Source organism: Vidua chalybeata, chromosome 13 (genome assembly GCF_026979565.1).
Source record: "Vidua chalybeata isolate OUT-0048 chromosome 13, bVidCha1 merged haplotype, whole genome shotgun sequence".
Classification (NCBI taxonomy): domain Eukaryota; kingdom Metazoa; phylum Chordata; class Aves; order Passeriformes; family Viduidae; genus Vidua; species Vidua chalybeata.
This window is the reverse complement of record NC_071542.1, coordinates 18414932-18440196: the sequence shown is the minus strand read 5'-3', so window position 1 is coordinate 18440196 and position 25265 is coordinate 18414932. Positions and strand designations below refer to the sequence as shown.

The 25265-nt window shown below is 46.4% G+C and overlaps 1 protein-coding gene across 1 annotated transcript in view; it reads left to right on the top strand.

Annotated features, from left to right (window-relative positions):
- IGDCC4 (immunoglobulin superfamily DCC subclass member 4) overlaps positions 1-25265 on the top strand; it is an 88116-nt gene that overhangs the window by 10020 nt on the left and 52831 nt on the right. Inside the window, exon 2 of the mRNA XM_053955041.1 lies at positions 19944-20273. Coding sequence (XP_053811016.1) covers positions 19944-20273 — 330 coding nt within the window. The remainder of the gene's footprint in view (positions 1-19943; positions 20274-25265) is intronic.

Here is a 25265-nt window from a genome sequence, read left to right as displayed (position 1 = left end):
TAGGTGATAACAGAAAGAAGCAGAGCAGGTCTAGATAAAGCAGGGATGGTCTACGCCCATGGAGGGAGTTGGTGTCAGACGCTGCAGCTGTAGCCAGGCAGTGAAGCCCAGATGGGTTTTGTGACTTCCCAAAGGAGATGTGGTGGGTGGTGACAAGGCCTCCCTGGACAGGCTGGTGCTTTGTGAGGACTCCCACACTGTCTGTTCTCTCTGCAAAATTAACTCCTGCCCTAAGCCCCCCTCACCTTTGCCTTGTGTTCCTGTGCTGCGTGAGTGGTGTGTGTGTCCTTGTGTCCTCCCAGGGAAGTGACACCTCTCTTGGGGCATTGTGGGCTTGCAGTGACAGTCATCTGCACTGAGCTATTAAAATGTACTTTTCTGTTAGTTCTCTTTGTTGCTGTTCTGAATTGTCTTTCTTCCCCTGTGTGCTGGCTCATTATTTCTTATTAATTCATGGTTTGTGCAATTACATGGGAAATGCAGGAGAGTTATCAGGAATTTGATGAGCCTGACTTCTCTTCTTGGAAGTAGATGACTTTTTTCCAATGCAGCATGGGAGGGTTGGTTCTTGTCCTTTCTGAGTGACAAGTTGCACATCCAGGCCTTTCCACAGGGGTTTTGCAGGACAGGTTGGCTGTTAGCAGAGAGCTGGAAAGCACAAGGAGCAGGGAGAGGGTCTATATGTGTATTTCCTTGTGTACCTGGTAGGATTGAAACCAGAGCTGTTCTTTGACATTCTGTAGCTGCTCTGCATTATGGCACTTTACACCCTGCCCTGAAGACACACTCCAGTCTCGGAACTGCAGCCTATCAAGAACAAACAATGGAGGCTCTTTGCTTAACTTTTTTATAAAAGACAGAATTGTACAATAAATAGTTCTAAATACATGCCAGAGGATTTTGCTTGTTGTGAAAGCTTTCAGCTCAGTCTGATGAGTGTGTGTGTCTTGGGTTGTCACTGAAGTGACACCCCTGCAGAAGGGTTCTTTGCCCCTTTTTTTTTGGAGACAGTATTTCAGGTAAGAACAGAGATGTGATCTGGTCACTTTCTGCAAGGAGAAAGCCATCACACAGCAAGATGAGAGGGCTGTCACTGATTAAAATGTGGCAGTTTGGCTGCTTGTACCTTGCATTTTATTGGCAAATCTGTTGTGACCCTGGGTTTCCCGTATGAAAACTCCTCTTTTTTAAGGGTTGTATTCATGCATTGACTTCCCAGCTGCTAGGAAGGACGTCTTCTTGATGGAAGCTGGACTAAGCTGTTTCCTGGATGGCTTCACAGCTAGACTTGAGGCTGTTGGTAGAGAAGGAGCTTTACCTGCCCTTCTCCTTTTTTATTTTCAGGTGAGCTGCAAAATCTCATTACCCATGGCAGTGGCAGAGCTTTGAAGATTTCTGACTTAATTATCTAATTTGCACTGCAAGTAGCAGTAAAATCCATGTGCTGTCAGGGGGACTTTGCTGTTGTGGCAGCTGTGCAGTGGTGGGAGAAAAAGGCTTTGTGAAAGGGTTTGTGCAGAGGGTTTGCTTCCCACAGTGCAGGCTGGCTCAAGCTGCTTGCACATTCCCAGCTGAACTGGTGCTTTCCTGCAAGACCTGGATGGGCTGAATGAGGTATAAGTGAGAAGTTACCACGTTCTGGACTCCATCTGAGGCCCTTCAAATGCTTTTTTTGGGTAATGTTCATGAAGGTCCAGCTCAGGAGAGGCTGGACCATTGTCTATGGAGGGGCTGCTCAGTTGTGGCATGATGTGTAATTAAGAAAGTGGTGGGTTAAATATAGCAAGTTTCAGTGGTGTGTGAGAGCTGTGATGAGAGCCATGTATTTGCACATCATTTCTGAGGCTCTAATCTTAAGAGTCATGTCTCTGTATTTATGTCTGGATATAAGGAATCTTCTGCTGTTTGAGTGAAAGGGATCAAAATATTAACTCTAGCTATTCCCACCCTGCAACTTCAGTGAAGTGTTGCTACATCTCTTGTGGGCAAGGAACTTGTGAGGAAGAGGTAGTCGAAGTAACACTAAACTGTGTAGCAAGAAGGCAAGAAAAAGGAGTGTGGGAATATTAGGTGTCTTGATCATGAGTTGAAGGCAGAGGGATGAGAAAGAACTTTGAAGATTAATATCTTTGATCTTGAAGATGATGAAAAATTCAGAAACATTAGAGTATGCTCCATCCTGGTTTAATTTCTTGTCTTTTTGGGTCAGTATCTCTGTGCTTCCTAAACCTAATGGAAACAGTAAAAAACATGGCTAAAAAGGATCAAGGTGATAGTTTGTTTTCAGATGCTACAGGTAGCTGTCTCTGAGGGGTCTGTAAGAGCTATTTTCTCTGACCTCCTCTCTAAGCTGTTGTTCAGAGTCATCTTCCAAGTTTCTGCGCTGTTGTGGCTCAGCGGAAGGCAGCGAATCTGTTCCTGTGGCAAAACTGGGACCTGTCACAAAAGCTTGGCAAAATGCTGGTTCCCCCTGGCACGATGTGAGGGTCTGAGTGAACCCTCCCAGTACTGATCTGTTGTGATGCCAACCAGTCTCTCCAAGGCTACTGCTTATTCCTAGCAACTCTCCCTGTGACTTGTGTAGCCAGACCACTGATTGCTGAGTAAAACGAGTGTGCAAAGTCAAGTAGTCTTTGTACATCTTGAGTATTGCTTTCCCTTTCTGTGGTTCCAGATAGCAGCTGGGAGAAAGTTGCTTTGGAAAACAAAGCTGTTAGGAACTGTTTGTTTAGACACAAGGCAAAATGAAAGTGAAAAACATAATCTGTCTGTCCCCCTCCGCCTCCCACCTTCTTTTTGTTTAAAATGTCCACATGCTATTTACTTTCAATAAACAAAAGATGTTTCCTATAAGCTGGTGTTTACTAGTAGGGGTATGTGATTTATTAGAAAACAGAAATCCCTTCTCATGCCTGTGTGTTCAAATTGGAGCAAGAGTTCATGATTTTATAGACCTTTCAAGAACAGATTTTCTAAAGCAAACAGTGAAGAACTGTTAAATTATAGCCATGTAAAACAACAGTGTAATAGTGTGATTGCTCAGTAGTAATGGTTTTATTATTCTGTAACAAATAGGAGTGGTTTGGGCTGCTGGGAGATAACGTGGCTTTTCTTAGATAGCTTTGGAGCTGATTCAGAGAAGCCCATTTTAGATTTTTCTTTTCCTCATGTTAAGGACATATGGAGTATATGGGTATTCCCTTACCCCAGGATCGGGGAAGGTGCAGCTTCCAGAGAAGCAATTCAGAGTTTCTCTCTAGAGCCTGAGAGCCACTGGTCTCACATTGTCCCTCTGAGTTAGGGTGTTACTCCACCAGCATTTGCTTGAGGTGTCTTTGTAACATTTCTCTTTAGAGAGAGAGAGAGTGATGCATTCTCCCAAGAACCGTGGATGATGGGGACTGTGTCCAGGCTTCTCAGCCCTGTCTGAGGTCACGAGCCATGCAGGACTCCCAGGCAGTGCAGTGTTCAGGCCAGGGCTTTGGGAATGAGCTGTGGGTGCTGCTGAATTCTTCAAACCCCTGGGCATGAGCAGAAATATCCTTGGAGTGCCTGCCACTGTCATGTCTGGATCCTGTTTGTACCTCATCTACTCCTTGCTTCTTACATGAAGCTTGAGCAAGTTGAGGTGCCGGATGCCTGGCCTTGCCTCTCTTCCACGTGTCTGTCACCTCTGGATGCTGATGATGGTGCAAATGGCTGTTGGAGGATGGTCTGTGCTCCCTCGTGCAGCTCTGCCAGCTGTGGCTGTGTCAGTCACTTTGTCACTGTGGGTAGTGAATGCGCGGCACGAGAGGCTGTGTGGTCTCAGCTGGAGCTCCTGCCTTCTCCAGCCTTGCAGTTCCCGTGTGTGTGAGGGTGCCTGCCTGGAGCCTGGGTGGGATCCCTGACAGATGCATGCATGGTGCCCTGGCCCTCCTCCAGCTCCCAGTCATTGCAGTGACCTCTGCTGAGACACGTGTGTTGAAAGGCACCCATCTCCTTTGTTTATTCCTTTCTTTCTCCGGATTCTCAACTTTTGCCTAGTAGATTAGGCTTATTTCTGGCTGCTCTAAACATGTGCCTGCTGGAAGACCTTGTAACAGCTTACTTGGGCTCTTGGAAGAAATTATCTGTGCAAAGACAGCCACGGCTTGTAATGAAATAGCTTTACAGTGACACAGTTTTAGTGCTGCAGTGTGTCTCTGCTGATTTTCAGGTTGTTCCTGGGCTAAAAATATGGCTCATTAAGACTTCTGTAACAGGATGCAACCATGTTTTAAAGATATTCCTGTGTGTTACAAAGTGATTTAACTGATACTGCATTTGGAGACCTACTTTGTAGGATCTTTTATCTGAAGTGGAAATGAGGAAAGAATTAAGTGTGTGTGTTTCTGATGGTGAGGATGTGGTGCTGGCATGGAAGGCTGGGAGGGCTTGGGAGCTGCACTGGTGCCTGGTGCTGACTGATCAAAGCCACTGGACCAGCTGCTTCCATTTCTGGTCTTCCCTGTCCCCAAGACAGTCAGAACTGCATGGAAAAGAGTTTTACCACCTATTTCATTTGAAGCTGGATGCACTTGAGAAGTGTTGAACAAATGGACAGTAGCCTTTCTTCTCCCTGGGGACAGCTTTTGCATGGATGGGAAGCTACAGATGGGGCCCAAGGCAGAAATGCAAATAGGCAGGGCTGTGATACGAAGCATTTGGCAGCATCGCAGGCTTAAAAGCTTCGTCCCCACGGCTGCTTGATCCTGCTTTCTCAGTTGTGCTGACACAGCTGGTTGTGGGCTGTACTGTGAACTGTGCGAGTGGAGCTTTGACCTCAAAACTGTGGGATTAGGGCCTTTGCTGCTGGCACTGTGAAGCTGGCCCAGCCCGGGCCATCCCAGAGCTGCTGTTGGGAAGCCCTCAGAGATGTACTCGCTGTGGTTACAGCTTTGCAAAGAAGAGCAGCAGCGAGCACAAACAGCTAATTAGTTTTTATAACCCTCTTTTATTTGCTTTTGAAGACACGAGTCCTTCCTTTGCTTGCCTGGCTCCTGTTCACTGTGGTGACAATGTCAGCGCGGGTGTGTGAAGCTCAGGTTACGCGGGGAGAGTTCAGACAGGTTTGGTTTCAGTACAGGTCTTCACTTTCCTGACAGGAGGCAATCGGTGTCAGAACAGGTTTGGCCCTGAGATGTGGAAAAAAAAAAAAATGGGTTCGAGGGGCAGATCTCCCCCAGTAATGAGTTCAGCGGTGGGCTGACTGTTTTTTGTACATGTAAAGGTCAGATCTGTTGCCTGGGTTATGTAGAGAGGTTTTGTTCTGGAACAGCCTGCTCCTGATGAACTCCCATCTCTGCGGAGCTGCCAGGCACTGCTCTAAAATGTGTTTTTCCTACATTTTCCTCATCAGTGAATGTTGGAAAGGTCACTTTTTTCTAAATATTCCATTGTTGAGTGTTGAAGAATTTACTTTTTAAGTATGCTCATTTAAGGCTGTGAAGTTTTGTGTTCATAACAGCAACTTGGACAGCTTTAAACCCCCCTGGTTTTGAGCCTGCCCTACTTGGAGTTTGGTTTTAATCGCAAGTTTTAACAAATTGAGTCTATTGAAAATATTCTCAGTGAAACACCCTCATTTTTTTTTTCTCAGAAGCCGTTAGCTGTCTTCAAGAAACAATATTTTAATTGAAGTCATGATAAAAGCAGAGCAGCAGTGGTTGTTGTAAAGCTTAATTTATTAAACAGCCTTGTTTTTAATGCAAAAAAAAAAACTGTAAAGAAAAAAGAAGCTATGCACTTTAAAACTGTCAAAATAAAACCTACAACTTTGAAGTCTTAAAATACTTTGGGAAATGCTGAATGTTTTTGACTGGTTATATGGAACAGCTGAACTGACTTAACTGGAACAAAATTAGAGGAACAAAGAGGTTTTGTTTCCAGAGTGTATTCTTTGCCCTTTGACAGCGCTGTCTGGCTCACACTCCAAGTTAGATACATGGAGCAGGTCTCTGTCAGCTTCCCCCCCACCCTTTGCTTAGACTTTCCACATAGGCAACCCCACTGGAACAACAATAATATGCTTACAAAAGAGCAAAAATCACAGGAAGATTTAGGGGCAAGAGCAGATTCTTAACCTGCCGTAACTGTTGGGTTGGTTTTTTTTGAAGGAGCCAGAGTTTCATATTGATGGTGCCACATGTCAGTGCTGAGTTTGGGGGTACCTTGGGCTAGCAGGGCTTTTCCTGACTGCTGATTGATGTTGCATCCCACACAACTGGGCCTTCTCAGAATGGTCTTGAAGTAAGTGACTTTTTTCCATTGAAGATAATCTGAAGATCTCCCATTGAACTCTTCCTGTGTACCCAGCAGCTTTCATCACCAAAAGAGTGAGAGGCTGTCTGTGCACAGAGGATATGCCTGGCTTGGTACTGGCACTGTGGCTCTGGGAGGTGTTCATGCACTCTCTTCTTCTGTCATTCCAGGCTATTTGCCTGAGAACAGCCTCTCTGAAAAGTCTGTCTTCTGTTAAGGAAGGGCAGACAGCAGGACGAGATGAGCAGCTGAGAAACGGGGCTCTTGTTTCCATGCAAATGTCCTATAAAGAACAAAAGAGGGGAAGAAGAGATGGAGTCCGCCAGCAGAAAGGCTTCAGAGTTGTTTTCCATAAGAAGCATCAAGTCCATGTGAATGTAATTTTTACACTGTAGTTGCTGTGGGTCTCATGGGTGAGTCACAGATGCTGCTTTTGTTTTGGACTTCTTGAGAGCTAAATCCTCCTCTCTGTGGGAATTTTGCTGCTGAATTCACTACCAGAGAATTAGTGCTTTTAGGATCTGGTGCTGAAATGAGTTACCTCTTGTTCCCAAATCTCAGCCTGTACAGGAGGTAGGATGCAAATGGACACGAGAGGTACCTTGTGTGCCCCTGGGTGTTCCACTGTGCCTGGCTCTGAGGATGCTGAGGGTGCGTTTCACTGACTGTAGGACTGCACTGTGGTTTCTTTCCCAGTGCATGGCAGAGTGCTTACTTCCCTTTCCGTGGCATGCTGGGAAGGTGTCAGAGGGTGGGAAGGCCTTCATGCTAGCTAAGACCACTAGGAAAACAGTGTTGTGAGCAGCAGCCTCAGCCTTGCTGGAATTGACTTTTAAGCTCTTGGGGAGGAGTTGGGACTGGAGATAGAGACAGCCCTGTGATGTGCTTGAATTGATGTGTCAATGGCTCTTGGGGACTTGCTGCCATTCACTGCAGCAGGAGCTGGGGTGATTTAAGACTTGGCTGCTCAGAGCTCCCTGTAGTAGAGGGAACCAGATTGAAAACAAAGGCAACAGGAGTAAATATACATCTGCCTCTTCCATCACTGCCCCCAGCAAGGCAGAAGCTTCCCTTTATCAGCATTCACTTCATTTTCAGCTATGGGTATCGAGTTGAGTTGCAAGCCAGTTCAATGCTGGAGCAGATGCGCACTGAATTTAGTAGTTTGCTTAGAAATAAGTATCAGCAAGATGTCATAGAGGTTAGGCTCATTATGAGATCTCATTAATTCTGTGAAATACCCTGTAGAGAATATATTAATATTCTTACTCTGTTGACATATATTAACATATATAATAGTTGTATAATTGTTACTAATAATTATGATAATAATAAGCTTCTACTGGTAGACAAGTCAAAATGGATATTCAGAAGTTCCTGTGGGTACTTCTAACCCACAGTTCATGGACAGAGGTGCTGGTGCCTACAGTGGCAGTTCCTCTACCTGCTCCTGCGTGGGAGTAATGTGAGCCTGGAGGCCAGATTTCACAAGTACAATTGCTGTCTGTCTGCTTGGTTGGGTCAGGAAGTTTGGGTCGAGAAGCTCCTGTGCTCCTGGCTGGAAATTACCGTTCCCTACCCCAGCATTTGCTCCCGTTCAGCAGAAGCACCTGAATTTGATGTGCCTGCTCTTGTGCCATTGCAGTGGTGCAAAAGTAAAAATCACCTTCAGCCTAAAACATTGGTTTGCAGAAGCCAATTCTGCCTGGCCCTGCAAAGAGATCACTGTCAGTGACAGTCTCATCCAGGGGTCTCCTTTCTTACAAACTCCAGGCTTTTCAGATCGCTGCCCTAGATGAGATAAAGGTCTTGGTTGTGTGTGTTATGTGTGCATAGTTGCCACCCTACTAGGCCAAATCTTGCCATTAGTTCTAACAGAAAACCAGAGGGTGCCCTGATTTTTAAATCATTAAAAGAACTCAAAGACACATGGATCTTGAAAGGTTCTGGATTAAAATGTGTTCTTCTGTTTTCTTAATATAAGACCTGCTAACAAGCACATGGAGACCCACAGCGATTACAATTCAAAGCTTGGTTCAAAGGGTAAAACTCTTCTTGATTTATTGGAGAACATTATTCTGTGGCATATCTGAAGGCCAGATACAGGGTGACAAACCAGCAGGATTATGGCAAAGCAGTAATATTCAGGATTGTCCAAAGAAAGATTTAACTTTTCCAGCCAGCTTTTACTCATGCAAATTGCCACCCGCTGTGTTGCAATAAAGAGCAGAAATAACTAAATATTAAATGCTGACTCGTAAAGGAGAGTCATCTAAAGTGCTTTGTGTTGCAAGATTTCATGAAAATGGTTTTGAAATGTTCTGCTGCATTTACCTTACAGAGAGGCCAGTTGTGCCAGCTGGCAGGTGCTCTTACAGTGCATCATCCTGGAGCTGTTTGGGGTGGAGCCTGAGTGCTGGAACATCCCATCCAGCTCGCAGGGGTCAAAACAGGATTGTTCCCACTAGTGCCTTTTTTCTTTTTTTTTTTTTTAATAAATAAATGTTAAAAGGTTTTGTCCAGTGCAGGTATAAAAGTCTCCAGCTTGGTTTCAGTCTCTTTTTTCTGGGCAACAGTTCCAAATCACTCCCTTCCCTGGCAGGGGGATGGCCCTCTAAAGTACATCTTAGGGTTCCTGGTCTTTAGGATCAATGCAAGTTGTGTTCAGTGAAGGTCTCTTTCATTAAGTTCATATTATACAATAGAAAGGACATTTTTCTTCCTAGTGTGACCCCATTGCTCTGTGTTGTAGGTAACTTGCATCCTGGTGCCCAGTGTTACAGTTCCTGTTTCCTTTATGAATTGCTCTTTCCGCTGCTCCCGTTGTTAATCCTTACCTGCTCTGGGTTTTTGTGGTATGTTGGATCTTTCTTTTTTTTTGCCTTTTTTTTTTTTTTCAGTAGCCTGCATTAAAGTTGTGTGTTCTTTACAGCAGACATCTTGGGCTTGATTTTTTTTGTGTGTGTTTGTGAAGCATCCAGTACAGTTTGCAAGCCCACCCCAAGCTAAACACTACAACCTATAGACCTTGTCCTGCTAAAGCTTAGAGATTATGATTTCCCTGAGTTTTGCCAAGACCCTGCTGGGCTGGGTCCAAAAGGTGAATTCAGACACCACCCTCTGTCTCTAGAACTTTGTTTCCAGCTTCAATCCTTGCGTTCTCTCCCCTCTGTTTAATTAAACCCCGCTGTAACGAATGCTGTGACGCCAGCTGCCATGCTTTGGCAGGTAGCAAGCACAGGGCAGCAAAACCTCCAGCTAATCCATCCATGCTATGAAGTCATAAGAATCTTGTTAATTTTTAAAAAGCCCTTGATGCCCACTAATCCAAATCAATTTTAATTTCTTTCATAAAGTCATGCTTCCATTTAAGCTTCAGCTAAGAATTACAGCTAATTTGTTCGATTTTATAACAGTATAATTGAAAAAGTGATTTTAATGTCCTGGCAACCATATTCCCTTTCTTTGGTTGTTAATGAAAGAATCCATTAAAGTTAAATGATTTGGGCACAGATTCAAGTTGAATCGCCTGAATATTCTAGGGGAGTGTTTCTGACCATCTGCTGCTCTGTCATTGGCGTTTGTGTTGTAAATGGGACCGAGAGAAGGACTTCACAGGTCTTGTTCAAACCATTAAGCATAAAATATCATTATAATTTTCTGATCTCAGTGTAAATAGTGGAAATACTCAGGAGAGTTGGGACTGCTCTGATGTGTGGGATCCTGCACTCATAAATACTGCTGCTGAGCAGTGCTCCCACATCCTTTCCAGGGGATCTTGTGGCTGTTTGTATTGATTACAGTACATCGTTCAGCAGCAGGTTGTAAGTTCGTTTTAATGACAGGCAAGACAACTGGAACTGGAGCCTGTGAAGGGGAAAGCACACGTGATGGAGAAGTGTTTTTCCCTCTGCCTCGAGTCACACTTGCCGTTTCCGTCTGGCTGCGATCGGAGCGGTGCGTCCCAGGGAGGGTTGGTGAGCGTGAACAGACGCAACTAATAAATTACAGCAGCTGTTGTCACTCCTGCCTCCTTTGCAGAGAGCCAGGGTGGGCAAGTTGGGGCTCTGGGGCCAAGCTGGCACTCCAAGCACAAGCCTTGTACACCCAAGCAGGGGCAGAGTCAAAGGGCTTCTGTCCTTTCTCTGTAACAAACTCTTTCTCTTTCCTTTGCCGCCAAGCTTTCTTGCTGTCCTTGGTGCCTCGCAACACGCCTGACATGCTGGGAAGCAAGATGGACAGTGAACCAGGCCATGAAATTCAATGGAGGTGTCTCTGACTCTCACTGGAGGTGGATGAATCATTGGGTGCACCCTTAAAGCTGGAAGTGTGCCTGTTTTGCAATGTGAAAAAAAATAGAAAATAAGATTATAGGTGATGTGTTTCTTTTGAAATTGTGAAGTATAGCCCAATTTTCTAGAGGTCTTTAAAATGAGGGAGAAGCAGGATGGGCTCTGTCTGCTTGCTCCACGGCTATACACTGCATTTTGTGTGTAAAATTTTGAGTTAAAAAGGCTAAAGAATTGTCTGGTAGAGAGGATAGGATGTATTAACTGGGAAGTTTGACTGGTGGATTCAGTCTTGGAGTGGGGATACTCTTTCATTCTGACTTTTCCTAAGGTTTAGCATTGGGTATGCTTTTTTTTTTTTTTTTTTTTTTTTTTTTTAAATACTGTAGGGTGGTGAGAACTTGAGTGATAAAATATTCATTGTTGGAACTGAACATTTTTCAATTTAATGTATTTATATTCATATCTTTGGAATATGCAAAGCCATTAACCCAGGGGGGAAGAGCTACAAAACACTCTTAAACTGTAGCCCACAGGTGAAGGATTTTTGTATATTTATTTGGCAATATTAGTTTCTAGTTAAGAGACTTTTCTCAAGAGGGATGATACTGAAGCTTGTATCATACTGCATACTTTAGCTTTCTCAGGCATGAAGAGATGAAAGTGTATCCTAAAAGTATGCTAAACTGAAACAGTTGAAGTATAGAAATAGGTAATGTAACAGGAGATCTGCTTTCAGACTCCTGTGTCCTTTGCAGATAAAGTGTATGTATGATGAAGTAAAATCAGGAACTTGTGCATCTCACAAAAGCAAAATAACTGGGTTTCCTTTCCAACATCAGTGAAAAATGCAGGAAGTCATTATGTGTTTAAATGGGTGTCAGTGAGATCATGCAAATCCAAGGCAGTTGTTTTAGTCTACAAATCTCAGGCTTATTCAGCCTGGACCCTCAGCAGCACAATTACAGTCACTGCAGCAAATGGGCCTTCTGATGTTAACACCAGCAGATAACAAAAATAGCATTTAATAACTTTCATTAGAGTTAGTGTTTCTAGGGCTTTGGGGCTTTGCTCTTTCAAATCATTTACATAATTTGCAGGTACAAGCTGCTGTGCCAGACTGTCCATCTGATTCTTCCTCTGATCAGAGCATATTAATGCACTTGTTTGATGGTCTGTTACCAATAATTACCTTGGATTGCATTAGGAGCATTTCCAGCATTGCAGCTGGTCTGTATTTTTCACTAAGTGTATTTCAGGGCCCAATTACAGGACTGTGATGTGTTATTGTTCCAGTGCGCTTGTTCAAGCTTGTAATTTTAATGTGCCTCCACACTGTAAATCTCTGAATGCAAACCCAGGGCTCTGTCCTGAGTTCCCCATGCATCCCGTGCTTGCAGCAGCTTCTGCAGGGATTGTCTCAGCATTCCTCACTGGCTTTTTAAGAAGGGAAAGATGAGGGCCAGGTAATTGACATTGCCTTGGAGATGTTTGTAGAGTGAAGCCTGAGGTTTGGTGCTCTATGTGGTGGGTGTGGAGTGGCTGGGAAAGGCACAGGAACAGCTCAGTCCTTCCTGGATCAGGCAGTGTGGGGATTGTGAAGAGGCTTTCAGGAATTTTAGTGTTTAAGTCACTTTGGCACTTTGAGCATCCTTCAGTGCAAGGGAGGCTCACGTTTATATTGCTCTACACGGGGACACCTCTCCCTGTTCTACTATGAGACACCTTGGGGAGAAGACCTGAAAAAGGCTGAGTTTAGCAAATCTGGATTTTGAAATTCTAGGCTTCCTCTGCCTTCAGAAACCCTTCTGGGGTCAGAGGGGAGAAAAGTGAACGCTTAACCTTCGTGAAAGTCAAGCACTTCACTGTTATAATTGCCATTGACAATTCAACACAATGAATAAATTATTACTGCTATTGATTTGTTTCATCTTTCTGGACCATTTGTTGCAGGGGATACATCAGCATAACACACATCTCAATGAGAAGGAACTCAGTCTTGAGAGCTGGTGTGGTGTTTGTTCCTCTCTGTTAGGCATCATCTGTAGACAGATATTTGTGCAAATCTGATGCTTCTGTGGAAGCAGGAGAGCAATTAGTCCTTTCTGGAAATTGGTTGGCATTTTACTGGGTTGGAATTTCCAGGGCTGTGTGCGTTGGTGTCTTTCATGGTCTTGGGTGGCTGAAATGAACAGCTTCAGTTGACTTCAGCATTAGGAGTATTTTCAAAAATATTTCCATGGAGACCTTTTCAGCTGTTCTATTTCCTTGGTGTTTTTCTTGGTGTATGTTGCATTTATACACAAAGGTATTCACTGCCCCATGTGAAAAAAATTAATTCAATCCCAGTGCAAACCAGCACATCTGTTTACTGTAATTACAGCTTCAGATGGTATCTTTCTTTCCAGGTATGGCCCATAAACAACGTTGCATGTGTTTTAGATGTTTCTTTCATGCCATCCCTTCTGCTCTTTTGTTTTGACCTGGGATTTGAACAGGACAAAAGCCAGAGGCTCATGCCCAGCATTGTTCTTTGGGGAGAGCTGCATGCTCCAACTTTCCCTGCCAGTGCTCACCCAGGGTCCAGATATGTGCCAGGACTTGCGGAGCACCAATGTGCACCCAGGCCCAAGCTGGGGAGTGACCAGGACACTGTACGTACACCGTGGCTGCAGCTGGATGTGTGCAGGGTGTGAAGGGATTGCTCTTGGCACGGCCTCCTACCCAGCCCCTTGATGTGGGGACAATGTGACACTCTCCACATGCTGCCTCTTGCTGCCTGCAGTGCCGGGCTGGCACCCAGCTGCTCATGAAAGGCTGGGATCAGCTTAGTGACAGGGGATGATCTGAGAGTCCCTTGCTGCCAGCTGGATAAATACTCCTGCAGCAGTGGGAGATGCTGCATTATTAAAGAAACCATCCTGGTTGCTTATATGCAGAATTAGGATAAGGTTGGCTTCCCACTGGTGAGCACTGCTCAGCACTGGAACTGCTCTGCTGTGCCTGGATAGCAAGTGTTAATAAAATGGTCTTTTCAGCAGCTCTGGAGATTAGTTTTGGGAGCCTTCTGTTCCAGAGAGGCTTAATGGGTGTTGAAGGTGTAACTTTCTTATTCCTGTTGCTATCACAAGGTGGAAAGTTCCAGTAACATCTGGTAACTAAGCAGGGAACGTAGGGATCTTGACCCTTCTGTCTCACAGGCCTCCTTACAGTTTAGTGGAAGAATGTTTTCTATTTTATTGTGCCGTGGGGAGGCTGAACAAGGGGATTTAGTGATGTCCAGCTCCTCTTTCAGCCTCCCATTCTGTAGAGATCATGAGAGTGGGGTGCTCCAGGCCCAGAGCTCCTCCGTTTCTGCTTTCAGTGCTGGTGTTGCCGAGCACCCAGCACGCAGACTGTCGGAGACCTTCCTCCAGATTTCTTTCTGGGTCACCACTTGCCAAGTGCAATTGCCCTAAAAACAGACTGAGACCAAGCTATTGACTTGTAATTGTCAATGCATAAAGTTTCCAAGAAGAAAGAGAGCTTTGTGTGGCTTTAATGGGGACACACTGAAGTATAGTCACTCTTTGAATTAGACAATGGAAACGTAAAGATTTTCTACAGCTCCTAAGAGCCTCTGAAGAGCATCGGCAGAAGGTTACATTAAGCAGAACAATGGCACAGTAGTTGGCTTGCTGAGAGGTAGGAAAACCCTTTGGAAGGAGTAACTTCACTTTTCTTCAGTGCTGTTCACTCCCAATTAAATAAGATTAATTGTGCTGTTGAGTTACAGGAGTTCAACATCCAAAATAAATACATAAATTAAGGCAGGCGACAGTGCAGAGGCTCAAATGCAGTTTGAATTCCTGCCACCTCCTGTGGGATGTGGAGGGGAGAGAGGAGCCCTTTCCTCTTACTGCCTGATATCCCACAGAACACACACGACGACCAAGCACTCTGCTCTCCCTGCCTGAGCCATTTTCTTGCTCCTGGGAAGGTTTTCTTTGGCTGGATCTCTGCAAGGTGCACAAGCCAGTTTCAAAGTGCCAGATGTGTGTGGAATAGGAAACATGCTGGCCAGGCTCCAGGCTGTGGGACCTGCAGCACAACAGCAGCTCCCCAGGAAAATCTTCAGCTGCCAAGAACTAGAAGTGATGTCAGCTCTGGAAGTGTGTCAGATTAGAAACCCTTGTACTTTGCTCCCTGTGAAGTATTAATCTCCCAAGGCCTGTGCCGTAATGGGTCCTGTCTGGCTTGGCTCAGCTTTCTTGTTTTGGGCTGCGAGTGTTGGAGGGCTTTCACAGGAAGGCACTGGAGGCTGTCAGGATTTTGGCTGCTTTGGGCTAGGTGTCCTTGAGCTGCTCCCAGGGCCTCACTCAGCTATGCTAAAGATGGGCCTCCCCTGCCTTGAAGTGAAGGTCTGAGCTTTGGAATTGTTGAGTGGGCTGGGGTTTGTAGGAGTGGTTGTGCCTTGGGATCTTGTGTGTGTCTAAATGTCTGGCTTTCCCTAGCTGAATGAGTTTCTTGAACAGACGTTAGAATTGATGGAGGTGTGCTGTCAGTCTTACAGGCCTTACTCAGGGGTTGTGGATCAGGTGATTTCAGCTGTGCTAGAAAAAGAACACAGATATGCCAGTGCACTGAATCCTTTTTGGTTTATGCTTGAATGTTTTGTTTTCACAGTAATTACTAAACTGCAACTTGTTCTCCTCTGCACAAAGCCATTTGTCTCCTGTTGAACAGTAACCTTTTATTTGCTCGTGCTGTGTAGCAGAGCTCAAGGACATGTTTACTAATGATAGCCAAAATTTCACCAGAACAAGCTTCACCCTTGTCTAGGTTTTTCCACCTTGATTTAAGTGGTTAAACCTCAGGGAAGGGATGGGAAATAGCCTTATGTGCAAGGATACAAATGGGGGTTTATGCTGTTCTTAGTCATGCTCCCAATTCCATGGTTTTGGAGTACTGCATGTCCTGGATGTAAAAACACTGCTGTGAGGGTCTCACCTCTGCCCAAGTAATTGCATTGTCAGCAATCTGTCAGACCTTGCTGTGTTGCTCGCTCACACTTCATCTGCTTAGTTGTAGATTTGAAATTAAAACACAGCAGAATACGTTCTTTTCCCCCTTTACTCAGTGGTATGTTGGGCTATTCCTGCCTCCCTTTGATGTTGGGGAGAGGAGATAATAGGAGTGGGGTTTGGCTGGACGCTGAGATGTGCGACCAGGGAAGGGCTGTTGGCTGGTTTAATGTGGATTTTCAGAAGCCTGCCTTGGATCTGAACTCAGGCTGGCAGGGGCTGTGCTCCCATGGAGGGCAGAGGACAGCTTTGTGCCTTGAAGATTTGACGACCTTTGTTCATTTGAAACGCCCTGTTTTTTTATGCCACTCAACAGGAGACTTTTTAATTTACTTCACTGGGCCTGGATGCCGGAGGTGGATGGATGGCTGATGGAAGTGAGGAAATAGATGGGAGAAAAAGAACATTTTCTCCTGGGCTGTTTTTATGCACAATATAGCCTAGGGGTTAGCAACACGAGGGAGAGTGAAAAAACCCTGCAGAGCCTGGGTCAGAAAATATAATTTTCATGGGAACAAAATGCTTTTAACTTGCTACATCAAAGACCCTCCATTCCAGAGCATTCTCTGTGTTTGAATACATCTGCATTCCCCTGGAACTCTGTATGTGAATGCACAAGTATGTCATGTGTATCTACACTGAGTGTGTACTTGCACGTACATTATGATCTGAAAGCCGTTACTGCCCACCTTGGAATAGCTCAGCAGCTGAAACTACTTCCAGCAGGAGTCAAAAGCAAAAAGCTTGGCTCTAAAAGCACAGGTCTGTAGCTGGAACACCTGCCTAGGACTGATGTGTAAAAATCCCTTCTGGCTCCTGTCTTGGAAGCCCACCTTAACTACATTCATTACAGCATCACCTCTGGCAGGTAAGAGGGTGGAGGTGAGCAGGAGGTTGCATGAGCACGTGGCTCTGTGCTTAACCAAGGTCCTATCCATTTCTGTCACTACAGGATGAAGAATGGAGGTTAGGAATAGTCAGCAGCTTCTGTAAGCACTTAACATTCCTGATTTCATTTGTCTTTGATCTCACTTGGACTAATTTTACTCTCTTCTGATCCCTTCCCTTGAAGGGGCTTTTATCTCATTGTCAGGCTTGCTAATTTAGTGTGGTGTTTTGAACCAGACCTCCTCCTATGTTTCCAGAGCCTGGAAGGTATTTTTTCCTTAATCGGGGAGTGTTTATGCAGTTCTTTGAACATCTTGGGACAAAAGTCATACTGGCGCTTTTTGCAATGCCAAGTCTGCACTCTGGACCCTACTTCTCAACCTCTGTATGTGCAAATGGCTTGTCACTATAAACTTGCAGTATTTTGGGGCCAAAAGGGCAGGAAGGATGGCTGGATGATTCGGGACAGGTCAGAGCAGTCTGGTGTTGGGTGGGTACTTCATTTGCTCAGCTGGAGGCCTTCCCAGCAGGCTGTGTAAATAATAAACAAGGAGGGGTGGTCACACATGTTTGACCAACCAAGTAGAAGCTTGGATCCCTGTAGATTTTGACTTTGGGGAGAAGAACTGGGTGATTTTGGGATATAGAAACATCACCATATGTTTTTGAAAAGCAAATACTTTTTTGTTTTCTGTGATGGAAAGTATGTTCTGTTCTTATTCTGCTACAAGCAGGTTGAGTTGACTTTTTAAGGAATTGAAGTTTGAGAGGCTGATAATTGCTTCTTACTGTGGGAAGCTGCACTGCAGATCCTTTCTCTATTCCTGGCTGTCCCCTCTCACTCCTCCTTTGGAAGAGGAGGAGTATTTTCAGCAAAATGCCATTCTAATTACTGTCTGAAGAAACTAGAAAATAGGACAGATACACAGGCTGTTTTCCCAAGTGATGAACAGGAGCTTCTAAAGATGGCAAGTGTAAGGAAAGGCAAAGAATGAAGACTTTACCCACCAAAGTTTCAAATCTTTTGGAATAAGCTCTGCATCGCACAGCTTAGCCTTTGCCATAGCAGCCCTGCCTCCACAGAGGTGATGTGTACACACAGGCTGCCTGAACCCTGGTGACATGCTGCCAGCAGCAGCTGCTACAGGGACATCCCTTCGGAAAAGTGTCTGTGTCACTGCTCCTCCATGGATGAGGATTCTCAGGGATGAGGCTTCTCATGCCAGCATCTGAGCATGCCTTCCATCCTGAGCTCACCTGAGTTTTCTCCAGCTGTTAACCCTCTCCTGTGCCTGTCCATGTCACCTTCACAGCTATTTGGTGTGCTAAATTTCTCACTACTCATAGTTTTTTGGTATCAGCTGTCTTGCATGATAGGCTTCCAGAGGCAGTGTCTTTCCAGTACATCCAGGGCAGCCTTTCAGCTTCATGTTCCCCTGGGAACCATTTATCCTCCTGGGGAGCCACTGAGTTCTGTAGCTTGCTGTGATCCTCAAAGGACCAATCTGCCCTAGGAGACATGAATGGGCAGAATTGCCCTACAGGCACCTGGTGACATTTGCCTGACCTGAACCTGCCAGGGCTGTGCTGGCTGACAAATCCAGGAATTGCATTGTGGTGCGTACACACTGGGAGCTCAGGGATGTCTGCTGCTTCTGCCTGTGCTTTCTCCCTGCAGAGTGTGAGATAGCAGCATGGTGGAAGCATCCATGTGGGAAAACCCTAAATGCAGGGACTTGGCAGGTAGCTCTGTGTTGGCAGCAGCTGCCCCTTTGCCACGGAGTACATTGCCTGGCTGTTGTGCTGACTGTGACACGGGCATCTCTGTATCCTGCTGGATTCGTCTTTGGGAGACTGCCCTCTGGATGTCCTAGTGAAGGTGACAGAAGAGGGTCTGTTCTGTCTCTTAACAATGGCAGTCAACAGGCAGGGTTCTTTTGTGGCCTTCTTGTCACTGAAGGAACAGAGCTGGCCAACACCGAGTTCTCAGTGGCCGTTGTACAACCCAGCAGCGATGACAAACCTGACAAGTTCCCGTCCCCATGGGCACTGAATTGGCCACGCATGGGGACAGGGTTAGGCACTTCCTTCCAGGGGCACCTGCGGTTTCCAGCACACTCCTTGAAACAATTCCATCTCCCCGCATATGTAATTTTGCGTGTCATTGCCCCTAATTGCATGCTTAACACACACTCTTTTTAAAGTGCAACCCTTTTATCAGCAGTAGGTAGTAGCAGGTTTAATAGGGTGTTTGAATTCCTATAAAATTAATCTGTAGCCTTCTGCGATAGGAGACGGGCAGGGAGCCATGTGGTTCATATCCAGTGTTGATAAACTTGTTATAGAGGCAGGAAACATTTCTGATTGGAGCAGTGACAAAATAATTTGGAGCAGAGCCATAAAAAGAGTGGATGGTGATGGTTTGAGCACAGCAGAGATTGAAATTGCTGGTGTGTGGAAGCAGCGCTGCCAGCTAACATTGACTTAGTGTCTCTGGAGAACTCTAACGGCAAATGCATTTTATTAATGGCAATATTCTTTTAGGAAATGCTGAGCATTGTTTCAGAGGTGGAGCCCCCTCGAGTACGTGGGTTTGGAAGTTGGCCAGACCAAGATCTGTCAGCTGAGCTTGTTGCTGGTCACTGCTCTGGCCTCTGGCTGCAGCAAGAAGGTTGCCTAAGGGCACGTGCTGGGTACTGTCTGCTAACAATCAGAATATCCTTTTCTAGTGCGGAAAATGCATCCATCCATTCTCGCTCTGAATTCACCTGTATGGGATAAAATGCTCAGAGACAGCAGGTCATGTTTTTAACTGTTCTTTTATTGTCTTTCCTTTGAAATGTGTTTCCCAGAACATGAACATCAGTGGGAGTTGCTGCTTTCCCAGCTGCACTTGAGCTCCTACTGCCAGTAAGAGGGGGAGCTGCTCTAACTAGGTTGTGGTCATTGGCATTGGAGTGCTACATGGGGCTTGGAGTGCCACATTGGGGCTTACCCTTAATTGTCATGTGGGGGTTGATCAGCCTTGGAGGAGGCTCTGACCTGCAGGTGAGAGGGAAGCCTGCCACAGCCAGTCATGGGAGGTTGGGGCCCTTACCTCATATTCTGTGCTTGCTCTTACTGTTACCACCTCTTCACCTTCTTCCAGCTGCTTTCTGCTTGAATCCAGCATGGAAACAAATGTGGACAACAGGGGTGGCTGCTTGGCCCATTGAGAATGGCCAAGAAATGGTGCCGGTTGTACAAGCATAGGGATGGGGGATAGAGAATGCAGTGCACAGGAGTTATGGACTGTGCTGGTCACCCAACAGGGCTGAATTTCACCTGGTAACTCCATCCATGCTTCCTTCGCTGTGTAAAACTGGGATGTGATTAAATCAAGGAAAGTAACTCCCACTGCAACACTGTCTTTTCTTTGCAGGGAGGCTGTCTGAAGGGGATTCTCTGGAGCTGAGCTGTAGTGCTGGTCCTGCAAAGGTGATACTGGAGCCAAACCAAGTGGTGATTTTGGACTGTAACCTGGCCCCTGTTGAGCAAGTGATCAATATCACATGGAAGAAGAATGGGTTTCCACTAGTGGAGCAAGAACATCTCCATGTACTTCCAAATGGATCACTCTTCATCTCATCCCAGGCTGTGGCAAAGGACAGTAAATATCCAGAGAGGGATGGTGCTGAGGGTAATTACTCCTGTGTGTCTCACACCTCCCTAGGGACTGTCACCAGTCAAACAGCTGCAGTCAGATTTTCAAGTAAGTGTTCTGGGGGTTTTGTTCATTTTCTTTCCTTTCCCTCCTGGTACTTATACAGAAATCTGATTCTCCAGGAGCTTGAGATAAAACGTCTGTGAAATAAAATCATAATAATGATGTATAGATGGGATTGGAGATAGTCCACAAATAAGCAGTGGTCTCTTCCTGTTATCCCAATGTTAACATCCTGTGTAACTCTCCCAGGTAAATGCTATCAGCTATGAATTAAAGACAGGACCCTCCTCTCTCCAAAAGACAGTGCTTGTTTTTGCAGAGAACTTCAGAGCCCTGAGTGCAGCATCCTGTGCTTGGAGAGGTGGCTGTGGGGGGGGTCTGGCTGTGGCAGCCTTGTGAGGTGAATATCCCTTTGTATGGAAGAGATGAAAGAAAGGGCAGTTTTTGTTTGGATTGAGAAGGACACTCCGAGATCTGAACTGCTGAATCTCTGCACAGAGTTCAAGAATAAAATCCCGTTCTATTCAGGCTTGGCTCCTGGGGGCTATTTTAAGTGAGTGCAAATAAATGATTCCTTGACCTGCCAAAAAGGTGAGGCTAGAAAATAATGCAAATACAGTAACACTTCTGTCTAGTACAGTGACTTGGTATGTTAAATGTTGCTAAAAACAGCTGCACAGGCACACCATGGGAGCTGTGGTGGGTGAAGATGCAGAGATAATGTCCTGATACTCCCTTTACACTGGGATGATTTTAGGCTCTGGTACCCCAGACAGGGCCATCCAGGTTTGGCCAAGTGAGTGTTTCAGTCTGTGAGCACTGTGCTGTAGAAACCAGAACTGCTGGTGAAGCTTTGCCAGATGAGGGGAAAATCTTTGACCTTTGCAACACATCCTCCTTTTGTGCTCAGGAAATGTTTAGCATGCCGTCAGGGATCCTGCACACAGGTATTGTTTGGGAGGAGCTGTCACTAGTCCAGATGGATTTATTTAGCTGCTCCTGCCTCAGTCCCAGACAGCCTGAGTTAGGATATATTTATTCCCTTTTAGGGATGACTTACGTTGAAGTGTGTGCTGTGTCTTGCCCAGTGGCAATGGGCTGTGTCTCTTTTATGGTCCTGGGTTTATTGTTTGGTGTCTTACAAGTTAGAACAGTGGAGACATCTCAAAATGGGGAGGCTGACTTAAATTGCCCTTCTCTCCTCCTGAATTTTTCCAGAGGAGCATACATGGGTGATGCCTCTCTCCATCCCCTCCTGTGTTTCTCCCAGAAATGGGAAATTTGAGGTGAACTCTTTCCTTATGTGTACTCATATGTCTCCTTTTATTACCATCTGCACAGGGAAAACGCTGCTTCCATGGCACACACATGCACCTGACATAACATATCCATTTCTGAGCAGGGAGCAGCGAGAGAATTGATTAATGAAATGCATCTCTTGCTTCGATTTGTTCCGAGGGTTGGGCAAAAGCACTTCCTCCATTAGCATTCAGCTGGAGCAAGTGAGGATTGTAAAGGCTTGGGTTTTTTCATTTTTTCCCCTGCCACTGAACACGGTCTGTCCAAAGCTGGATGGAGTGGATGGACTTGCTCTTTGTGCTGATTGCCTTGGGGACTGCTAATCAGGACAGGACAGAAGAAAACCTGTTCAGCAGGTGGGATGTGTTATTCCTGCCATGAGCTTGTCCTTCTGACCTGCAGGTCCTTTCCTTCCCTGAAATGGGGTTTCTGTGCAGGGCTGTAGGGCTCTCTGTGCCACTGAGTCTTGCAGTAACAAGTAGGAGCATTGGGTATTCGTAGCACCTCCCTTGCTCAGCACTGGTTTGGTGCTGTTGGTGCTGTGTTTCAGGCTTGTGGGAGTCCACTTCTCCCCCTGACAGCCCCAAGAGCAGCTCTAGCACCTCTGTGTAAGGGCTGCCAGCTTCCCAGTGGAGGAAGGGGATGCTCCAGGCCAGCAGTGAGCCCAGAAGCTGGAGGAGGCCTTTTGGAGCAGTCAGAGTGCTGGAGTGGTGGAGGTTGAATGGCATGTGAAGGCTGTGACAGTGTGAGGGCTTCCATCCTTCCACCGTGGTCCAGGAATTCAGTTTGTTGGCATTTTACTGGATAAACATATGGCTCACTGCCCAGTGTTCCCTGGCACCCTGTATGCCACCAAGGGACCCATGCCATGGTCCCCATCCACACCTCGTGGCAGTGGTGGCCATGGCAAATGGGGAGGAGCAAAGCTGTGAGGGCTCGTGTGTGCCTGTTAAACAAGCAGCTGCTCAGGCTGATAAATTGGGTTTGCAGGTTTTCCTGAGCCCCACGTGCTTCCACATGGAAGTACCAGGGGCGTTATTGTAGTTGTGGGAAGGTGTAGCTTTCTACCTATTAATAACTACATTGATGAAGATTTGTTAAAGCTTTTAATTTAGCTTAAACATTTTGTGCAGGGGAGGTTGTAGAAAATTACAGTAATTGTGACTGTCAGATGAAGACGTTTGCTGTGCCTGGAGGGAATGGGCCAGCATCGTGTGGCTGCTGGCAGGGAGCACAGGAGAGGTTTGGAGTGTTCCTGCACCTGGAGGGACAGGCCACAGCAGGAATTAACACACAGGATTTCTCATCATCCTCTTTCCACACAGACAGTGTGTCTTCTATGTGGCACCCTGCGTATCTGGGATTTGAGGAATGGCAGAGTAGGATTTGTTCTTAGTTTAAGGATTTATTTTATAGATTTTATCCTATTTATTTTGTGACTTAGGGGCATAGGTGAGTGAAGGCCAGAGACTGTAGGCAGAGCCATGCTGGGCAGAAAGCTTCCTGAAGATGAATGCACAGGCTCTGGACTAACCCTGACTTTAAATGTGGCTTTAGATGCTGTTTTGGGTAGGTGGGGAGCTGGCTCCTGTGGAGAGCAGGAGCAGTCCTGTGCTGCCATATGGCCCTGCAGATGAGCACTGTGCTGGCTGTGCCTGCGCCGTGCCGGGGGGCCGTGGCAAATTGCTCCCACGACTTTCTTTGAGTGTTCCCCTTCCACCCCCAGCCTGTTCAGAGGTGAGTCACTCAAGAGAGGGGTAGCCTGGGTGGTGTATGAGATCTGAGTGGGGGCTGATGTTGCCCCTACCTTGGAAATACCTCCTAATAATTGTAGAAGGTACAAAGAGGACGAGCATGCAGAGAGTCTGGGGGCAAAGCGCTGTGGGAGAGAGCAGCGAGCCCCTTTCAGAAGGCTGAATTCCTTGCATAGACTGCATTTTCTGCCTGGGGTGTAGTGTTGCTGGCTGGCAGCCTTTCCAAGCCCACAGCCTCCTGCACGGATCACGCTGCTGGGAGGAGGGGGAGGGTGGTGTGTTTCACCATCCTGCAGTCACCCCTGGGCTCAGGGCTAAAAGCCTTGGCACACACGGCTTGGCTCCAGCTGGGTTTAACATGTCAGCAGGGAGGGAGCTGCCTGCCCCGCTCCTGGAGGTGCAGAGCCTGGTGGGTCGGCTGTCGCTGAGGGCAATTTGCTGTAATGTTCTTCACCTTCTCACCTACAGTGGGTAATTTTTACTGAGTGGCCTATTAAGGTGTTCAGGATAATCAGTGCAACGGGGCTGGGAGGTTTTGTGGCTCAGGATGGCTTTGCAAGCTAAACCTTAGCTGAGAAGTTGAAAATAATGTTGAGTATGTGTCATCTTTCTTTGCCTTTCCCCCTCGAGCATCTCCTTTCGCTGCCTCCCTGTGGGGAAACTTCTCACTTTGCAGCACTTCTGCAGCAGCCCAGACTGTTTGTGGGAGGATAACAGCCCCTCCAAAGATCCTGTGGCCCCAGGGTGAGCAGTGTGTTGGAGCCTGTCCTGCACTTGCTGTGACCTGCACACACGTCCGTGCAGCATGACCTGCTCTCCAGTCCTCTCTTCCCTTGTCTGATTCTTCTTCCTCCTAGCACCAGCTGTTTGCAGCACAGCTCAGTCTCAGTAGAGGTGCTGTGTGTGTCCTGCCTCATCCATTCCACCCTGGTACTCCTGAGGATGAGAGAGGAGGAACACAAGGGATCACAGCATGCTGTGATGTTGGCCCCAAGCTGGTGCAGATGCTTATGGAGCAGTGATGAGCCCAGCCAGCAAGTCTGTCTCTGCCTCACCCTTTCAGGGCTGACATCCAGGGGTCTTGCTCAGTTCTGCATCAAAGGAACTTTTTCACTTATCTTGCTTTGATTTGGTGTTACTTTCTGTGCTCAAAAGATCCCAGTTGAAGTTCCCTGTCCTCTCCTTCATGGAGGAGTCTGCGGGTTGCTTCTTTCAGAGCTTGCAGGGGTGATTTTTTCCAGCCCATCCCTATCCCCACTGTCCCTAACCTCGTGCTGTGAAAGGAATATGATGGAGCTGTTCAGCCTCTGAAGCCCACCCCAAGAGTTCTGAGATAGTTTGATGGGCATTGCCATGGTGGAGCCACCAGCCCCCATGGAGCTCTCAGCCTGTCCTGGCTTTGCCATGAGCTGTGACTCCCCTTGGGAAGCGTGGCTGTTCCTGTGTGCTCCGAGCAAGAGGGACACCGTGCTCCACATCCTAGTGAGGTTCTGTCAGGGGTGCTTTTCTTGGCTTTTGAAGAGCCATTCCAGCACAGTGGGCAGATAGGGCTGGGTGGAGATGAATGGCCAGATTTGGTTCTCAGCTGGGAATTTAAAGCTTGCAGGACCAGGTCTGGCAGGTGATAGCCATGAATAACCAGGACAGGTTATTGCCTGGTAACCCAGGGAGCCCAGGAGGCTCTGTCACCTTTTGTACACCAAGATGATGTCTCTTAATAATGAACAGCAGAGAGACAGGTGATGCTGCATGAGGTGGAGGAAACAGAAGTGCAACAAATTTAATTTTTTAGGATTCCTGCCTCCCATCATGATCTTCCTGAGTACATGACCCTCCTGAGCCTGCCAAAATATTCTCATTGATACCTGTAGGATGAGAAGAGAATAATGGGAAAGAGGATTAAGGGTATCTGCTGTCAGGAGAAGGTTGTTTTGATGGTGCCATCCTGAATATGCACTGGCATTTGATGGATTTTCTTTTAAAC